We start from the raw sequence: 20,164 nt of genomic DNA, 5'->3' as shown, positions 1-20,164 counted from the left end.
AAGAACTGAGGACTGGGCCTTTGAGGGAATATCCTCACCTGGCCCCCTTTTTTGTTCGTTCTTTAGGAAAAAAAAAAAAAAGAGAGGGGAGGATTTCCAGCCACCCGCTCCCATATGTATGTGTGTGTGTAAAGCGTGCACGGTGTAGTAAATTGGAACGATGTTACGCAGGACTCAACGTGTCAATGGACTGAACTAGGGCGCGTGAAAAGTCCGGGGTAAACATGGAAAGGTCTGTAGGGCCTGGACGTGGATAAGGATCTGTGGTTGCGGTGCATTACACATAACAGCTCGTGTATGGGTGTAAGCGGATGTCGCCTTTCTTCGTCTGTTTCCTGTCGCAACCTCTATGATGCAAGGGAGATCGGGTTTGGCGGAAGAGAAGAGAAAGTGTGTTCTTTTATATCTCCATGAATTTATGCTGTTTCCTTTGATGCGGAGTGACGTCGGAAATGGATGAAGGCGAGCAAGTATGATTCTGAATATGTGTATACTTGTACAAGTATGTATATGTATATACATATACGTATGTATGTGTAAGTAGATGTCTTTCTTCGTCTGTTTCTGGCGCTTTCCCTAACTTGGGAAACGGCGATATATATATATATATATATATATATATATATATATATATATATATATATATATATATATATATACATATATATATATATATATATATATATATATATATATATATATATATATATATATATATGATAGAGTTGATAGAGATGCTCTGTGGAAGGTATTAAGAATATATGGTGTGGGAGGAAAGTTGTTAGAAGCAGTGAAAAGTTTTTATCGAGGATGTAAGGCATGTGTACGTGTAGGAAGAGAGGAAAGTGATTGGTTCTCAGTGAATGTAGGTTTGCGGCAGGGGTGTGTGATGTCTCCATGGTTGTTTAATTTGTTTATGGATGGGGTTGTTAGGGAGGTAAATGCAAGAGTTTTGGAAAGAGGGGCAAGTATGAAGTCTGTTGGGGATGAGAGAGCTTGGGAAGTGAGTCAGTTGTTGTTCGCTGATGATACAGCGCTGGTGGCTGATTCATGTGAGAAACTGCAGAAGCTGGTGACTGAGTTTGGTAAAGTGTGTGGAAGAAGAAAGTTAAGAGTAAATGTGAATAAGAGCAAGGTTATTAGGTACAGTAGGGTTGAGGGTCAAGTCAATTGGGAAGTGAGTTTGAATGGAGAAAAACTGGAGGAAGTGAAGTGTTTTAGATATCTGGGAGTGGATCTGGCAGCGGATGGAACCATGGAAGCGGAAGTGGATCATAGGGTGGGGGAGGGGGCGAAAATTCTGGGGGCCTTGAAGAATGTGTGGAAGTCGAGAACATTATCTCGGAAAGCAAAAATGGGTATGTTTGAAGGAATAGTGGTTCCAACAATGTTGTATGGTTGCGAGGCGTGGGCTATGGATAGAGTTGTGCGCAGGAGGATGGATGTGCTGGAAATGAGATGTTTGAGGACAATGTGTGGTGTGAGGTGGTTTGATCGAGTGAGTAATGTAAGGGTAAGAGAGATGTGTGGAAATAAAAAGAGCGTGGTTGAGAGAGCAGAAGAGGGTGTTTTGAAGTGGTTTGGGCACATGGAGAGAATGAGTGAGGAAAGATTGACCAAGAGGATATATGTGTCGGAGGTGGAGGGAACGAGGAGAAGAGGGAGACCAAATTGGAGGTGGAAAGATGGAGTGAAAAAGATTTTGTGTGATCGGGGCCTGAACATGCAGGAGGGTGAAAGGAGGGCAAGGAATAGAGTGAATTGGAGCGATGTGGTATACCGGGGTTGACGTGCTGTCAGTGGATTGAATCAAGGCATGTGAAGCGTCTGGGGTAAACCATGGAAAGCTGTGTAGGTATGTATATTTGCGTGTGTGGACGTATGTATATACATGTGTATGGGGGGGGTTGGGCCATTTCTTTCGTCTGTTTCCTTGCGCTACCTCGCAAACGCGGGAGACAGCGACAAAGTATAAAAAAAAAAAAAAAAAAAAAATATATATATATATATATATATATATATATATATATATATATATATATATATATATATATATATATATATATAATTTTGCTTAAAGTTTTATGATCAGTCTACTATAAAACAAACCTAAAAGAGTAATAAAGAAGCTGTCTACTATCTATTTATTGTTTGTTTACGTCAAACAATATCAATTATTCGAAAGCTAAAATCGAACTAAAAATTAACATCGGGTTAAGTAAATGATATCTGTGCTACTATACGGATATTATTCATGACAAATCTTCTAATACTTTAGTCATTTCTCTTTACTACCCTATTCTATTAAATACAATTATATATTTGATCATGGCACACCCGTAAAGACTAATCTAATGAATAGAAAATTGGTTATGTGACCCACCCAAGGTACTGTCAGTAGCATACAATCTAGAACTCACGAAAATATAACTCGTGCACAACAACAACAACAGCATATTCAGCACAAACACAAAACTTGGACTATTGTATCACCTGTTTTACAACAACGTTGGTGAAATAATTTCATGTAGAAACTTGAGGAATATACAATTCAGAGGAAAAAAATTACCATTTAAAGACCATACTTTGTTTATTTAGCTCAAGTTTCTGTTGTTTCAACTTTGTACATTTGCAGTTACTGAGGTTCTTTGTAATTCATAAGTAAGCAATGTGTTTTATTTTGTGTTGGTGTGTTTTATTAACTAAAAACTCAGGGAAGAAAGTAAATCAGCAGGACTGCTGGGTTTTTTGTTTGTTTGTAGATTCATTAGTAAGGTCATTAATAATATTTGAGTAGAGGGTATGGTTGTAGGTTCCTGGTGCCACGAACCTATATATGTGTGGTTCTTGAATATACAAGTAATACACTTGCAAAAAAATCAACAGAATCTACAAAAATCTCTGGCAGTCAAGGTTTATCTCACGTTCAGTATTCTAGGAAAACTATTCCAGGAACACCCATGATTTAACATCATGCAACTACCTTGGAACATCAACTGAATGATGTCCCTGAGCAGCCATGCAATCCCAGCCGCAGATTGTACATCTTGGCAAGTGGAGGAAGTTATGCGAGCTTTTCATAGGTTCTGTAGGATTTTACGCGTGTTACCCACCATACTTTTGCATAAACCCCACAATTTTCCAGAAATGCTTAAACTTTATTACTACCATCTTATTTGAAAAAGATTATTAAAATACATGCTCCATAATTGTTACTGTATTCTGTGATTGCTGTACCATCATTACAAAACAAAATCCAGTACTATCCCAAGCTAACAGCAATGCAGAGGTGAAGTAGACCTTAGTTTTTTCAATCATTGTAGATTGTATGGAGAATGCAAGAATATTTAAGGAGCACCTTGTCGAGGAACTGTAACAATCATGAAAAACTGGACATATTAAATGGAAAAAAAATGCAAAACTGAACTTTCCCTGTAATATAAACAAAGTCCAACAGAAGTTGTTAGAGTGGCCATAATGAAAGGAAAGTCCTCGTTTAAAACAATCAAACCAATCAACTGAAATTTGGGGCTCTTCTCCTTGGGCCCCTGTCCCAAGGCTGGCACAATGTAATTCAGATATGGAAAGTACTCCAAAATTATTGATCAAGGGGCATGGAGGATTGCTAATCATATTTCAAGTATGGATGCTTTCCTTTGAACTTAATCAAATATTTCAGTAGACTCCTATCATTATTTTTATCAATATTTTGAAGAACTTTCCTCAATAGGATGTTTCATTTTTTTAATAAGATACCAAACCTAAACTAGATGATTTACTTCATTTATCCTTTGACTTTTAACATCATTAGCTGGAAGGGTTATGAGACAAGAAAAATATTGGGTTAATTAATGTAGATAAGTGACACTTGTAAGGAAATCAGTAGAACATAAATAATCTTATTTCACATCCCCAAGTAGTCTGCTTTTGTCCTTACCACCAAAGCTTGGATCTGCCTGCTGTTTTAACAGCTAAGCTGTAGAACTCTCTTCCTTGTTTTGTTGTTCCCTATCCTATGGCCTTTATGGCTTTACAAGGCAGGTTTACAAATCCCTACAGAGCCCTGATTGACTTCTATATTTTTTTCATGCTATTTTACCTTTCACCCGAAATGGCCTTGACTTGGGCATGTTTTGCCAGTTTTAGGAGACTATTAAAAAAGAGCCAACAGTTAATCTATTTTCAGAATAACTCGAAAAATATAGACATTATGGTCTTGGCAAATGCTACTCTCATTCTTCCATGGTGTGTCATCCTTCTATGTACACTGATTTTTTTCTAAAAAAAAAATAGCATTTCTAGCCTTCTATCTCAAAAGAAATATTTTCTCTGTAGGAGGAACACCAACCTTGCAGCATGCATGACAGTGGACATGGCATAGAAGAAGACATGTTTAAAGATGTATTCAAATTCTATAAAAGAAAAAAGCCACCTCCTGATCTTGGCCATGTCCTTCAGGTTGATGACCCCTTCCAGGTAAAGCATGTCATAGAAAACTGATATTGTTCTGAGTTTCTGGGATGTGGCAGAGCAACAGCTCTCATTATGTTTTTCATTATATTTTCAGTGTCTTGTTAGTAGGAAATGATATTCCTTTTTTTTCTTATGAGAACATCAAATTTATGCATTATTTAGAACACTGTTGAATAGAATGATGTTTCATAACCAGTTCTTTAAGTTTCTCTCATCCTGTTTATCTGATGATGATATAGTATTTCACTGCTCGCTATTTGTTTTCAGGGATCACATTGATGCAAATGTACATGGATGGTTGCCTTTATTATCTTTAAGGGTTGACTGCATTAGGCATGCAGTTTTGTCCTGTATTTTTTAAATCTATACCAGAAGTAAAAGATTAGGTTTCATGATTTCAAAATAGCTTAGCAGGAAAAAATCATTCCTAGGTGAAAGGAGTAGATTTTGGAATCAATTCACCACTATTATATCAGATTATTGTATCAGGAGTTGTTTGTAACTTAATGTTTAAATATATGAACAGGTTGAAAATAATTTTCCATGCTTTCTGCCATCTTTAATGGTTTGCCTGTCACTTTCACAGGGTATATAATCTTCCTACGCCTTCAAGGCTTTGTTAACTGAATACTCGGGGCATTTATGAACCATCTCGTGTGTAAGTTAGGAATTACACATAATCCAAGATAAGATAAAATTTGGTAGATAAAGCTTCCATTTCTAAACTAGTTTTATGACTATAGACTTTTTATCATTGTGATGATACTTCTTATATTTGATATCATGTTCATGGGTGGACAGACGGGTGGCATAGGAATTACCCCTGACAAAACTAATTTTATTCATGTTGACCCTGCTGTACAAAGAAAACAGTTGTTGATAAATTTGTATAATTTCTGGGAAATGCAACTTATGTCTCACCATGAACTAATTGCTTCATATAAATTTTTTTTTCATTTCCTAGGAAGGAATGCAAATACCTCCATGTGCTATCTCATGTAAGGACCAGGAAGATGCACAAAAAATTGGACTTGTGTCACATTCTTCTTGGAAAATCTATTCCCTGAAAGCTCATCCAGGTAAACAGAGAATTTTGTCAATTAATTGCCTGCGATGCTGCACAGTGGCAGCGAGCCACAGCTTCCAGTCAGCCACACGATCACATGTAAACAACCGTTACTCTACAGTGTACTGTGTTGCCAGCATTTTTTTGGATTTTGTGTTTCGTGTTTTTATATCCCATCATGTTTACAAAACGCCCGTCTGTGTCTCCTGCCTCCTTAAATATATTTTCGACAGGATAATTTCAACTTATGATGGATTTATCGAAACGTAACCCCATCATAAGTTGAGGAACATCTGTGTATGGTTGTGTGACTGTCTGATGAAATGATGGTGACAAAAACATCAAAATGCAAAAATTTAGATTTCAAAATACTTTTAGAAGACTAGATATTGGAATAAAACATAACGAATGGACAAAAATAAGAGGACTACCAGTAGGTAAGCAGTGTGCTAACTTTTAAACAACTTTTAATTCCTTGAAGCCCATGTCTCTATCACTCACTTGTCAAACACTCTTATTTTCAGGGTTGCTGATCATCCTTAATCCTTTCACAAGCCAAGGTCAGCTGGAATGGATTAAGACATGCCTAAAAGAGTTTCCCTGTGCAAGTAATAAAACCAACTTAGCCTCGCATGGCATCACACTATCAGACAACACATGGTGGCAATTAACATGTTCGTAAGTAATCAGGACTGACTGTCACTTTGGAGGAAATACTTAATATTTAATAAAACGAAAGCACTCTCCAGCACTTAGTAAATAGGCTTGTGTACATGGATCCATATCATGAATGTAGTTAGAGTTAGGTGTCAATTGGTGGCATGATCGTTTAATAAAAACCTGACCTATAAAAGTGCTCTTGCTTCTTCCATGCTAATTCTTGAGCACCAATAAGCTATCTTTTTTGTTTTAAGCTTTTTTCATTACCAATATTTTTACTCTGCATCTTATTTTTCTCCAATTTTCAGGTGTTCACGTAGATTTTTATTTCTCCTTATATTTTTGAAAATATCTTTCTTGCAGAAGTGAAGGCAAAAAAAGTGGACTGAGGAAGAAGCTGCGTTGGGTGACACTTGGATATCATCACAACTGGGACACAAAGGTACTCAGTACATTATCTATGTATCTTGCTTCTGTTTATCATGAGGGAAGGGTTGTCCAGTATTCCACTGATAGTTCATTTCATTCATCACATTGCAGCATTCATTATGGCCTATGCATTTTCAGACTCCAAAAGATCTTTTAAACATTGCATTTTTCCATTCTTTTATCAATATGAGAGTTCAAAGAAAGCCATCATGTATTAGGTTTCTAAATGATAAGAGGGATAGATGGACAGAGGAAAATTGTATGTTGGGTTTCTAAAATGTTAATACTATTAATATGACCAGTGTTTAAGGCAAGATGGTGATTCCTTAAATACCCACAGCCTGGATGAAATGTTAGGTCTGGCTTCTTGTAAAGAATTAAATATTTTTAGTGTTAGATTTTGAATAACAGCCTCATTTTCTTTTGTTCATATTTGCTCACCATTTCCTGGATTAGTATGGTAGCACCAATGACAGATGAAGAAATGGCATCATTCTCTCATATCCATTCTCTATATTTCACGTGTAATACATCGAAACCACAGTTCCCTATCCACAACCAGGCCCTATAGATGTTTGTGCAGTTTACTCCATCAAGGTCATATGTCTTGGTCCAGTCTATCAACAGCACTTTACCCCATGTATACCACACTCCACAGTGCTCCAATTCACTCTGTCCCATGCAAGCCTCACATCCTCTTGCATGTTCAGGTCCCAAGCACTCGAAAGCTTTTCACTCTGTCCTTCCATCTCTCATTCAGTCTTCTTTCCCTTGTCCCCTCTACTTCTGACACTTCCATCAACATCCTGTCCTTATATCCTAACCATTTCAGCACACCCACTTCAGCTTTCTCAAACAATACTGCTTTCATTACCCTACATCTCTCCTACCATATCATTCCTTTCACAAGCAACCCTCCTCACGTCATATATTGTCTTCATACATTTCATTTTCAACACTTTCACCTTCTTTCATACATTCTCATTTATATCATCTATAGTCCATGCCTTATATCCACACAAACTGTTGGGACTACTATGCCTTCAAACATGCCCATCTTTAACTTCCCAGATATAATAGGTAAACTTTATATCAATATTTATGTTCATACTGATAGCATTGTTGGGTATTTAATGGACATTATGTATATTCTCAGCATCATCAAAGAATTTGAGAAAACTGAATTTTTGTTACCTAAGAGAATGCCCAGAGTAATCAATACATATTACACACACCTGCTTTGAAAGCTCTGTTTTATGAGGAACTTTTTTATACAGACATTGCTGTGTTTTTCAGTTTAGTGTGTTATGATTTATAGTTTTTTTTTTTCATGTTTAATAACCCTGTTCTTGCAGAAAGACTTACAAGATTAATCAGAAAGCAAATGATCAGTCCTTGCTTTCCAGGTTTAGAAAATGAGCTTCATATATCAAAACTCTTCCAAGCCTAGAGAGTGTTTGTTAAATCTCTCTCTCAGGTGCAGTTTTTTACCCTTGAAGTGAGAACTGGTATATTAACTGGTATATATCATGAACCATGGTTGTTTACTCATATGGGCAGTAAAGACTGTGGTGGCCTTTATCATGCTTATCATTGGTATGTTTGTTTTACAGGAGTACAGTGAAGATCTTCATGGAGACATGCCTGCCAGCCTTAAGAAATTGTGTGCTGTGGTTTCAAAAGTTTTGGGTTTCAATGAATTCCAGGCTGAAGCAGCCATTATTAACTATTATCACCAGGACTCAACCTTGGCACCACACACAGATCACTCAGAACCATATGCTGAAGCCCCACTTTTCTCATTCAGGTATGGCTTTTCTGTTGCAGATTTGTTTATAGTCTCACCTGCTTCCTGACCAGAGTATTATTCAGCCAAATTAAACCAAACTGAAAAGTAGTCCAAAGCTTTATGCAAAATAGGAATGTATAAGTTAAGAGTAATTAGGTAACTTGGAACTTGAGATGATGGTAATGCATACCTAGTTCCATCATTCCTGTATTAATATACCTCACCTTGGTACTGTAGTGTGATCTGATGGCAGTCCATATTTGTAGTCTCTCCACACAAATTGCATAGCTAGGGTACTTTGTATGAAAATGCTAGACCTTGCAAATATAACTTTCTACCCATGAAGCATGATTTTCAAAAATTTTATGATATCAAGGCAGAAAGCCAAAACCTTTACTGTAATAATTGTATTTTTTAAACATGAAATTATTAATATAGAAATAACTGTCGATTAATTATCGTTGAGAACCTGTATACACTAAAGAAATTTCAGCCACTAGAAAGTAAATGGAGATCCATTGAACTATTTGGGCTAACTTGCAAAGAGATTGTGGGGTTCGTTTACAATTTGGAGCAACATACTCCTAATCGTAAAATTGGTCACATCATGGAGAGTTTTGGTATGAAATATTAATTTCTAAAGATGTTGCTGAATGACCCTGGAGCACCCTTGCATTTATAAAAGCAATACAGAAACTTTTTTATTGTACATTACTTTATAATTCAAATTTTTTTCAGAAAGTTATTCATCTTTAATTACCCATATGATCCCTGTCCTCTTTCATACCAACATTTCTTTCTCTGTGATCATCTTCCACTTCCATATCTCTTTCTGTAATTCACTTGAGCTCATATCCTTCTCATCCTTGCATACCTTCTTGTCTCTTGTTTATAAGTGTAATATTTTTCTTGTTACTGTGTGGGAGTAGCAAGACTATTCAGTTTACCTTCCTAATTGTGGTATTTTAATTTTTTGTTTTCTTTTTAAGCTCCAGACATGGGCAAAAGTTCACATCAAGGCAGGGCCATAATTGAATTATAATGTATAGAGAGGTTAATGAAAAGGAAAGAGAAGAGACAAGGGGAAAGTAGTTACGAATTTTGGAGGAAGTGAAAAACCTGTCTTTTAAAATGTTCCAGGTCATGGTTATTGGGAAAGTCATGAGATAGGTAGAGTTCTAAAGCTTGGGACCCTCTCCTTACTCCACAGATCCCCTCCCCAACTAATTAGTTAAACTTCCCTTAAATTTCCCTTTAAGGCATGAATTTGTGAATCAGAAAATATTCATTACCTTTTAAGAGTAATCTTTACCTATGAGAAAGCCCAAAATGAATGTGAACACTCCTGCTTAGAGGACAAATTTCATTTTACAAAAGAATTGTCCTTTTGAGTTTTCAGGAATGCAATCTGGACTCTAATCTTTGATAGGCCTAAACTGGTTGCCTGCCCTTAGAAATAGAGGGTTTACCCACCTTCCCATATTTTGTATGGTAAAAACAAGTCCTCTTCCTTATGTATTTTTCACTATAGTTTACAAAATTCATATGCCAATTTTAAGATCACCCATACATTTATACATTTTCTGTGACTACATCAGTCTTAACATCTTCAGATTTATTTGTATAAGTGATTACTATATTTCTTCCTCAACAGTTTTGGTCAAAGTGCTGTATTCCTGATTGGAGGTCCAACAAAGGCAACCAAACCCTCTGCTATATATCTTCATAGTGGAGATGTGATGGTCATGACAGGACCTTCACGTCTAGCATACCATGCTGTCCCAAGGATAGTACTGGTGAATGAGGAACCATGGAGGACAGAACTGTCTAAGGGTAAAGTGTGTGAATGTAAAGAAGACTCAGAAGTAAACCAAGAAAAATACGTTGATAGAAACAAGTCCACATTTGCAATAAACTCTCCAGAGGAAAATGTTTTTAAAAAAGGATCACTTGATAAAGAATGTAGGGTAAAAGAAAATTCTGAGAACATGTTTAATAAGCAAAGTAATAAGTCGCATGAAAGGAAAATAATCGATGGTATGGCTGATGATAGTGATATTCATGATATATTGAGTTATGTCAAAAATAATCGAATCAACATGAACGTCCGACAGGTATTAAAGCCTTCAATGGACAGGCTCCTCAGATAGCTAATGTACACTTTAATTTTTCCTCATACATTGTGACAGATTGCTGAGATTAGAAGCAGTTTAGTGGTTGGATTGTTCTGTACAGCTAGTGATGATAACCTTTAAACTTTACCCTAGCAAATTTCCCATTATCTCACCATCCCATGAATTAATCAGAATTGACTCACTGTTTATCTGTTAATTAGTTTTCTAAGTATGATATATGCATTTTTTCTTCTACCTTTTCGATATTGACTAGAAATTATCCTTTCAAAAAAAAAATTTCTTTTTGTATTGAATTACCAGGGAATATTTTGAGTATTGCTTTTGTGTTATGGAAAGTTTTTAATGAAATTAAGTGAATTAAAAGGAGAAATAAGATAAAAGTATCTTATGTTGTCAAAGTATGACTGACACATGCCACCACTCTCAGTGCAACTTTACTAGCTTTTTAATACTAAGTTCTTAACCTTACATCACAAGTGCAGATGCATGACCAGAGAACAATACTATTTATGTGTTAGAGATTAGCTAATAAAGTTATATTTTTTCAAAAAATTTTATAAACAAAATCATACCATATAAGTATTTTTCATCATGTTTTATTCAGTCCTTCATAAGAAATGTTGGTAATGCATAAAGAAGATTATAAAGTTTTAAAGTTATTTCTTGAAGTTACCAGAAAAAGGGCACCTATCCTTCACACATCCAATTCATCTTAACTCTATCTAACCCAGTGCACTCTATCACTCATACCCATTATATCTTCCTGCTCTTTTACCTAGTGTAATTTCATTTATTTCACTCCAGCCCTCACACTGTACCTCCACTGTCACCCAGTGCTCTCTCTCTCTCTGTTAATGTTTCCCCTTTTTGTGTTACTCATCTTAACTTCCACCCTTCATTTCTATTTCATTACACCCCATACTCCCTCTCTCTCATTACACCATTACTCACACCCAGTAACCCTCCCACTCTCACCCAGTACTCCTCTCTCTTACTTAGTACACATACGAAGTACCATATGAAAGACTGCTAAAAAGATCATGGCATTGGAAGCTGAACATATGTATGGATAGACGACTGGCTCGCAGATAGCGAACAAAACTTGATATGAATATGGGTAAAGCATCCACCAGACGATTTAATATGTAAGATATGAAGACTCGGTTCTCGGACCCTTATTTTTCATCATCTGCATCAATGATCAAGAGGTAGGACTGACCAACAGAATTTGAAAAATTTAACAAAGAATACCAGTCTAATGATTAAAAATTTAAGACAAATTAGTGGAGTGGTCAGAGCTATGGCAGATTTACTTCAATGTAAATAAATACAAAATAATGGTACTAAAAATATTTATCAAAATGATTCATAAATCATTATATAGAATAAAGAAAAGATAAAGACCTATGAATGATTAATATTGACCTAAGTAAGAGAAACAATGACTAACCATAACTGATTAATATTACAACACCAGAACCCCTTTTATGATGCAGCTTCAGGGCTGCACCCCAGTCAGGAGGGAAATGTCTCCTACCTCTTGTCCATTTTACACAATTCCTTCCCCTTCTTTAACTCAAAAGATATTTCTCTACATCTTTTACTCCTAATCCGTTCCCCTGTTATACGTCTGGCATAGCTTCCATTCCCCACAATACCTCTCTCTCACCCCACCCTGTTTCTCCCTTAACCCTTGCCAGTTCCTATGATGGTCATCGTTTACGACCCTCTCCCCCCCTCCTAAATACTGAGAAGGCAATGGCAATCAAGTCGTTTCTCTAAACGCCATCTGTCGGACGGACGTGATTGTGTTCACCCTCTTAATGAACTTACCATACTCTTCAACAATGGCTGATATGGAGTTAAGTATACGATATTTATTTCATGTACATATCTTTAGACCAGTGACAGTTAAGACATCATTTGGGAGGATAGTTAATAGGTTAATTATCAATATAACCTTAAAAAGAAAAGAAAAAAACGAATCCTCTGAAATTTGAGAAAATTTTGCTATGATATTTGTAGCTACAGTTCTTGGAATATTGTTTAATCAATTCTGCCCTCGGACACTAGTTCTCACCCAGAAAAAAAATGAGGGTTTGAGGGTTGGGGGGACAGGAGGGGTGCCGACTCGTGGTGAGGATCAGTGCGGGCTCGGCAGCAGTGAGGGGCAGACGTGTTCCCGGGACTCCTCCGCCGTGCCTGGCACAATGGTGTCCCTCCTAGCCAGATGAGGCGGCTAAGTGTGGGCCGGATAGGCAGTGCGTCCGTCAGGGGTGTGTGGGTCAGCAGCTGAGCCCTATGGCAATGACTGCCGATAATCCTGGGATTGGGTTAAGTGCTCTAGCCTTGAGGCTATAGTGGAGAACGTGTCGTGTTTTCTGACTTAACACTGGATGAAGATGGCTATTGGGTCAGAAATTATATGAAAAATCCATGGTGTCAAAGTGACATTGGTATAAAAGGATGATCTGAACGTCAGCGGCTGCGACACAGGTAAATATCTGAACCAAAATAGTTTAGTCTACCATTTTTAATGCTTAGCATGTTTTCAATTAGTGCTTTAATTTCTTGTTAACTACAACAAGACCTTTGTAGTTGTTCTCATCTTACGACAACAACAACAATGATGACTTTGTTCTGTCTCACTTATTCCCAGCTGATTAGGCAGAACGACGTACAGAAAACTGTTATTTCCTCCAGTGCACAATTCTCTCCTCTCTTTCTCTCTTTACAAGCTCGCAATATCGCAGCAGGGTGGTGCTGTGTGCTAAGCTCACACTAGTGTGGCATGTGATGGGGGAATAAAGAACTCCCTCGCCCATCCAGGTAATTAAAAGTCACATTTCCTCCCTATTCTTCTAATTTCCCACCTCTCTACTTCATATCCTTCACTAATTATTTCTATATTTTTCCGTATACTACTTTCATAATTCCCTTCATTCCTTAATTCTTTACTTAATACTACTTTCATCATTTCGTTTTCATGTTTTTTTATTCTTCATCTCCAATACATAGTGTATATTCCCCCCTCCCCTTCCCTTCATCGTATATCCCATCTCCACTTCTCTCTTATGTCTTCTTTCCCTCTGCCGGTTTTAGCGCCTCCTTCCGTTCACCTCCCTTCCCTCATCATCTTCTCTTCATTTCATTATATCTCCCATCTTCCTTTCATTATCTATCCCATCATCTTCATTATCTCTCCCTCCCCTCATCTTCCCTTTAATATCTCTTCAGGAAGTAATCATACCTTCATTGTCTCTCCCCCTCTTCATTATCCCTTCGTCTCTCCTTCCTATCACATTCCCTTCATCATCTCTCCTAGCTCATCATCTTCCCATCACTATCCCTCCCATCGTCTTTTTATCATCTCCCCCCCCCTCATCCCTTCATCGTCTTTCCCCCCTTAATCTTCCCTTTGTCATCTCTCTGTCCCATACTCTTCCCTTCATAATCTCTCCATCCCGTAATATTCCCTTCAGTTTGTTCCCATCATCATATCCATCACACTTTCCTTTCATTATCTCCCTCCATATCTTCCCGTTATCTTCTTCCCACAATATTCTGTTCATTCTATTTTTTTCCTCTCATCATATTCCCTTCCCGTCATCTTTCCATTATCATTTCCCTATCTATAGTTTTCCCTTCATTTTCACTCCTCCCATCATTATTATCACCTGCCCTCATTATCTCCATCCCATCATCTTCCATGCATTACCTCTCCCTTCCTAGCATCAAATCCCTTCCCACCAACTTCCCTTCATTGTCTCCCTATCATAATCTTCCCTTCACGATCGCTCTCTGCCATCATTTTCCCATCTTTATCTCCCTCTCTTCATCATCTCACCCCCATCACGATCCCCTAGTTATCTCTCCGTCCCCATCATCTCTGAATTATTACCCTCGTATCATATTCCCTTCACTATTTCTCCTTCCCAACACCTCTCCTTCATCTTCCCATTTCAATCTCTTTCCTTCATTGTCTTCCATCATCATATCACACTAAACCTAGATTATCTCTCCCTCCCATCATCACCTTTTCATTATCTATCTTCCCCATCATCATCCCTTCATCATTTACCACTCTACATTATCCCCCCTTCATAATCTCTCCCTCCCATCATCTCCCCCTCACTATCATCTTCCCTTCATCATTCATCCCTCCCTATCATTTAATGTTATAGAGACCCCTAATAACCGGATAACACACTGATGGTATATTTTGGGCCAATGAAGAAAAAAAAAAATACATTATTTGTTTCAGAATTGGAAAATGACGTCATAATGGCTTCCTCGGCCATTCATATTAGCGTAACGTTCTTTGAATAGGCACCAGGCAGCAAGAGCTACTAAACTGTTTATATAAATATATTAATGTTTAATTAGTTCGGGGGTTAATAACGCGGACTAATTAACGGGGGCTGGATCCACGGTACTGTGAAGTGAACCTGTGACGAGATTCTAATTAAAGTTGATCTTGAGGAATGATTGTCTTAAAGGCAGAAAATAGGTAATTATAACGTCATTAACGGCATCATTATAGTAATTATTATACTGATGACCTTTACAACAGTGCCTAAGAAGGACAAGCCTTGAATTATTGAATGTATTAACACGCACCATAATTCCATTGGTTGATAACACTACACCATAATTCCATAGGTTGATAACACTGCACCGTAATTCCATAGGTTAACACTGCACCATAATTCCATAGGTTGATAACACCGCACCGTAACTCCATAGGTTGATAACAATACTAATTACCCGGTAATCATCATTTTTACGGATGTTTAACCTGGTATGATGAGTGGCATCTACACATGAGGGAAACATTATGGTGGAATTCACCACTGGGGATTTCCAATTACAGAATCACGTACTGAAGGGCTCCATCATTACTAGAATTAATCACATGAATGATATGGTAACCACTGACCTTTTAAATTGGTCAGTCAAAGTCAAAAGAAGATTTTAGCGGAAAGTTCAGGGGGGATTCGGTAAGGGAAATTCGAGCGTCTTAGCAAACATTCAGGGAAAAGGTCAGGGGAGGTTTAGGTATTTATTGTAATTTTATGTCACAACCTGAAATTATTATTTTCTTCGGAGAAAGTAGCCGGAACTGTATGCGGGTCAAGGTCAAAGTTGGTTCCGTGTTGGCTGTAATGGAAGCGAGTCGAGATCAACGTTAATTTGTCTTCCATGAACATAACCTGAAGGGGAAAATTGAACTATATTTTTTTTTTTTTATTTATCGTTTAATTTGTGGTAATCCACAATCTCCGCGAGTGTGGCCATTGATTTAGAAACTGGGAAAAGTGGTTCCTTGCGTCTTAAAAGTTGCATTCTGTTTTATTCTTTAGGGAAAATTTCTCCCTGTAAGTCCGAAGGGAACTCTTGGAGGGGACACTAGACTTTGACTCGACGAACCCCTGAGTCCCCCAATGCGGTGAGTCCAGACTTTTAGGATCGTTGTAAGGTATTTATAACCCACGAGTCCAGAGTGCAGACTCTGGGATCGTTGTAAGGTATTTATAACCCTTGAGTCCCCAATGCAGAGAGTCCAGACTCTTGGGATCGTTGTAAGGTATTTATAACCCTTGAGTCCCCAGTGCAGAGAGTCCAGACTACATGATGATCGTAAGATATTTACGACCTTGATGAGTTGCGCTCCAGGAAAATGTCGATGGCTTGGGTTGACCTTTGTGTTGGTGGTGGTGGAGCGGGTCACATTAACCCTGCAGAATCACGCTCATACTACAGGGGTCGTACATACTACAGGGTCACACTCACGCTCCAAGGTCACTCACTATACGTGGTCACACTTAATACATGCTCCGGGGTCACTCTCACTATAGATCCACGCTCACATTCCACAGTCGCTCATGCTACTGGGCCGCATTCACACTACAGCGTCACTCTTACAAGGCCACACACACACACACTACCGGGTCGCACTCACACTTCAAGGTCACTCTCAGTGCGGATACTCACACTCACTTTACTGTCACTCACACTAGAGGGCCACTGTGACTACGGAGGCACACTGACACCACGGGGTCACAACACACTCCAGAGTCGTTTGTATTACAAGGCCACACTAATGTCGCTCACACTACAGGCCCACACACATTAAAGGGTCACATTGATATCCCAGGGCTACACTCGCACTCCCGAGCCACACACACACACACACTCCAGGGCAACAGTCACACTCCAGGGCCCCAGTCTGTTCTTGTACGTGTATAATCATCAGTTTGTACTGTACGGGGAGATGTCTACGCTGGTAGGGGCCCCATCTCCTGTACTTTGTATGCCATCAAGTAGCCTCATTTTAAGCCAGCATTCGCCGCCTCATTGTTTAGTGTGTGCATTTGTGATTATTTGTTCATAAGGGAAGGAGTTGTACAATTTGTACGTCCCATCTTTCCCCCCCCCTCTCTTTTCTATCATGCAGTATCAACTTTTATATAGTCTACCTCCGTTGTATCTCCCCGCATCATGTCACTCGGAGTCTAAGATAACTCTATTTGCTTCTTTTTTCCTGATTCTTCCCGGGTGTAATTTTCATGTGTCCTGAGATGGATGGCTTTTACTGACCGTTTCGAAGATCCGTTTCGTACATCAACATCGTCAGATTTACTGAGTTTTACATTTGTAATCACGTCTCGCTTATCGTTCAACTTCCCTCCTCCGTCGTGCCTCTGTCTCCCTTGTGGCTCAGCTCCCTTACTCCTGGTACTGATTTTACTCTTCCTTTAGACCTTCTCTTGCAGATCACTGTCTCTTATCGTCAAGCGGGGCAGCCAAGATGAAGATGGGTTCTCTGTTATCGGTCTATTTACCATGAATATCTTTTTCTGATAATTTTCTTGTCTATTTATATAAAAGTAAACTTTGACCCGACTTTTTTTTTAAAGCAAAGTATCGATCATGGGACCTGGTTATCATAATAAGGTTGTCCCTTTGATATCTATACTGTACATGGTTAATATATATATATATATATATATATATATATATATATATATATATATATATATATATATATATATCGTATATCGTATATTGGAGTTAGTCATTGATCGAGCGCGCCCGGAAGGGAAGATGAAGAGTTGGGTTGGCTGCGAGCCAGGACAGCTGCCCTTTCCCAGCCTCGAACCCAGACCCCGGTGAGTCATGGTTAGCCACGCTAACCACGAGTGTGGTCTTCCGGAGAGAGAGAGAGAGAGAGAGAGAGAGAGAGAGAGAGAGAGAGAGAGAGAGAGAGAGAGAGAGAGAGAGATCCTGGATGAACTCCTGAGTGTGCGTGTGATCATGAAAATGCATGATCATTGTAATGCACTAAAGATACGCGAGATGCCGTTTAAGTCTTAATTGTCCTCCTTCCCTGGGCTTATGTTAGGCTGCACCTCCTCTTCCGAATGTAGCAGGGCAGATGTTGCTCTTTTGTTCCTGCCGGGGGCGGAGGCGGCGGCCGTGCGTCATGTTTTTATAATAAGACAAAACATTGCTGCGGTGTGCCGGGGCGCGGGCCATGTGACGGCGTCCTGGCTAGTGTTATATTGCCGACGCTGCAGACGCTCACCTTTTTATGAGGTTATAAACCCTGACGCGCCATCATATTGTTAGTGTGGGGGGCCCCCTTGCCGCTTTGGGCCCCTGCCCCAGGGGCGTGTGTGTGTGTGTAAGTGAGTGAGGGAAAGGAAGGAAGGAGGGAAGGATGCTTGACTGGTAGGCCGACGATATCTCTCCCAATATTTACAGTATGTGGAGGGCTGTTGAATTTCCCAATGGTAGCAAAAACATGTACTGCAGATTGTAGGTGTGTCTTGTTCCACGTGTGTCGTCTTTCTGACTCGTCTGTCTTCTCTGTGTCCAGCTTCCAGTAGCGTCTCTTAAAGTCACGACTTCCCCCCTTCCATGGAAGGACTGGGTCAGCATGGTTCTGTCTGTCTGTCTCCTGGAGGGAATTTACAGACTGTAACCACGTCACGTCCATCTTTTGGGCCTTTTTTTTTTGTTTTCCTTTTCCTTGTGGACAGGTTGGCGTCCCTCTCCTCCGTAACTCATCTCTGGTTACACTGCCATCATTCCCGTCACGTATCGTTGGCCAATGTCCAACGGTTCTTTGGTCTTGTCCTGTAGGATAGACCAAAGCTGGTCACGTATACTTTGCCTCTCTCGAGGCCAACGTTCGCAGTGAATATATGCTGAACGTCTGGTATCGCCTCGCTCTCTGTACCCGACGGCTGTTTTGTATAGTAAGACGGTGTGCTGTTCCTCACCACCCTCCCTCCTAGTGTGATTTTTATTGAAATTAAGACATTGAAATGAAGACTTTTATCTTCCAGTCTTAGGTCCCCTTGTGAACGGGTTGGGGTGCCTTGCAGCAGGTTATTTCCCCGCGGAATGATAGGCAAAGTCGAATCTGTTACCGATCTCTCAAAACTTTATTGACGTAAATTTTCCTTTAGGTTGAATTTCATTAGCCATATTTTGTGTTTTGTTTTTTGTCAGGCCGCTGTTACCACATATTCAGGAGATACTGTAAGTTACGTCATCCACAAGGTAAAACTTTTTTTTATTATCAGTTTAGGTTCACTTGCAAGTATATTCCAAGTGCGTTTCATACATCAGAAATGAAAGTAGTTCCAATACTGAGCCTTCTTGGATTCCATTTGTTACATCCTCCCTGCCTACAGTAGACAACTCTGACGTGTTCATTCCCTTTTTCATAATTCTGAAATTTCGGCCCATTTTTATTCTCTGTTAATGACGGGGAAATAATGTCGCCGGCGGAACTGATGTGCATCATCCCCACCTACCTTACCTCCGCTGTGTTCAAAGGGAGGCCAAGATAGCCCTCCCTCCTACCCCACCTCACTCCCAATACAAGTTGCGATCTCTCTCTCTCTCTCTCTCTCTCTCTCTCTCTCTCTCTCTCTCTCTCTCTCTCTCTCTCTCTCTCTCTCTCTCTCTATATATATATATATATATATATATATATATATATATATATATATATATATATATACATATATATATATATATATATATATATATATATATATATATATATATATATATATATATATATATATATTATTTTTATTTTTTATTATACTTTGTCGCTGTCTCCCGCGTTTGCGAGGTAGCGCAAGGAAACAGACGAAAGAAATGCCCCCCCCCCCCCATACACATGTATATACATACATCCACACACGCAAATATACATACCTACACAGCTTTCCATGGTTTACCCCAGACGCTTCACATGCCTTGATTCAATCCACTGACAGCACGTCAACCCCGGTATACCACATCGCTCCAATTCACTCTATTCCTTGCCCTCCTTTCACCCTCCTGCATGTTCAGGCCCCGATCACACAAAATCTTTTTCACTCCATCTTTCCATCTCCAATTTGGTCTCCCTCTTCGCCTCGTTCCCTCCACCTCCGACACATATATCCTCTTGGTCAATCTTTCCTCACTCATTCTCTCCATGTGCCCAAACCACTTCAAAACACCCTCTTCTGCTCTCTCAACCACGCTCTTTTTATTTCCACACATCTCTCTTACCCTTACGTTACTCACTCGATCAAACCACCT

The 20,164-nt window shown here is 39.0% G+C and overlaps 2 protein-coding genes across 4 annotated transcripts in view; both read left to right on the top strand.

The window, feature by feature from the left end:
- The first annotated feature begins 269 nt into the window (after positions 1 to 269).
- On the top strand, positions 270 to 11,955 carry AlkB (alpha-ketoglutarate-dependent dioxygenase AlkB). Of its 3 annotated transcripts, none has more exons than XM_071675749.1 (7): positions 270 to 390; positions 4,336 to 4,476; positions 5,438 to 5,552; positions 6,064 to 6,217; positions 6,563 to 6,641; positions 8,242 to 8,435; positions 10,072 to 11,955. In XM_071675749.1, exons 1-7 carry the CDS (start codon positions 298 to 300, stop codon positions 10,565 to 10,567), a joined length of 1,272 nt encoding a protein of 423 aa, XP_071531850.1. In that variant the 5' UTR covers positions 270 to 297; the 3' UTR covers positions 10,568 to 11,955. The 3 variants fall into 3 exon arrangements, with proteins under 3 accessions (XP_071531850.1, XP_071531851.1, XP_071531852.1); XM_071675750.1 differs by lacking the exon at positions 270 to 390 and adding an exon at positions 2,391 to 2,508; XM_071675751.1 differs by lacking the exon at positions 270 to 390 and adding an exon at positions 2,403 to 2,661.
- Positions 11,956 to 12,716: 761 nt separating this feature from the next.
- The window catches only part of LOC139756370 (uncharacterized), a 77,279-nt gene continuing 69,831 nt past the window's right edge, over positions 12,717 to 20,164 (top strand). Inside the window, exon 1 of the mRNA XM_071675747.1 lies at positions 12,717 to 13,048. The gene's annotated coding sequence lies outside the window, so the exon portion shown is untranslated. The remainder of the gene's footprint in view (positions 13,049 to 20,164) is intronic.

This window comes from Panulirus ornatus, chromosome 21 (genome assembly GCF_036320965.1).
Source record: "Panulirus ornatus isolate Po-2019 chromosome 21, ASM3632096v1, whole genome shotgun sequence".
Taxonomy (NCBI): Eukaryota; Metazoa; Arthropoda; class Malacostraca; order Decapoda; family Palinuridae; genus Panulirus; species Panulirus ornatus.
Note: the sequence above shows the minus strand (reverse complement) of the source record. Positions and strands in the feature narration are given on the sequence as shown.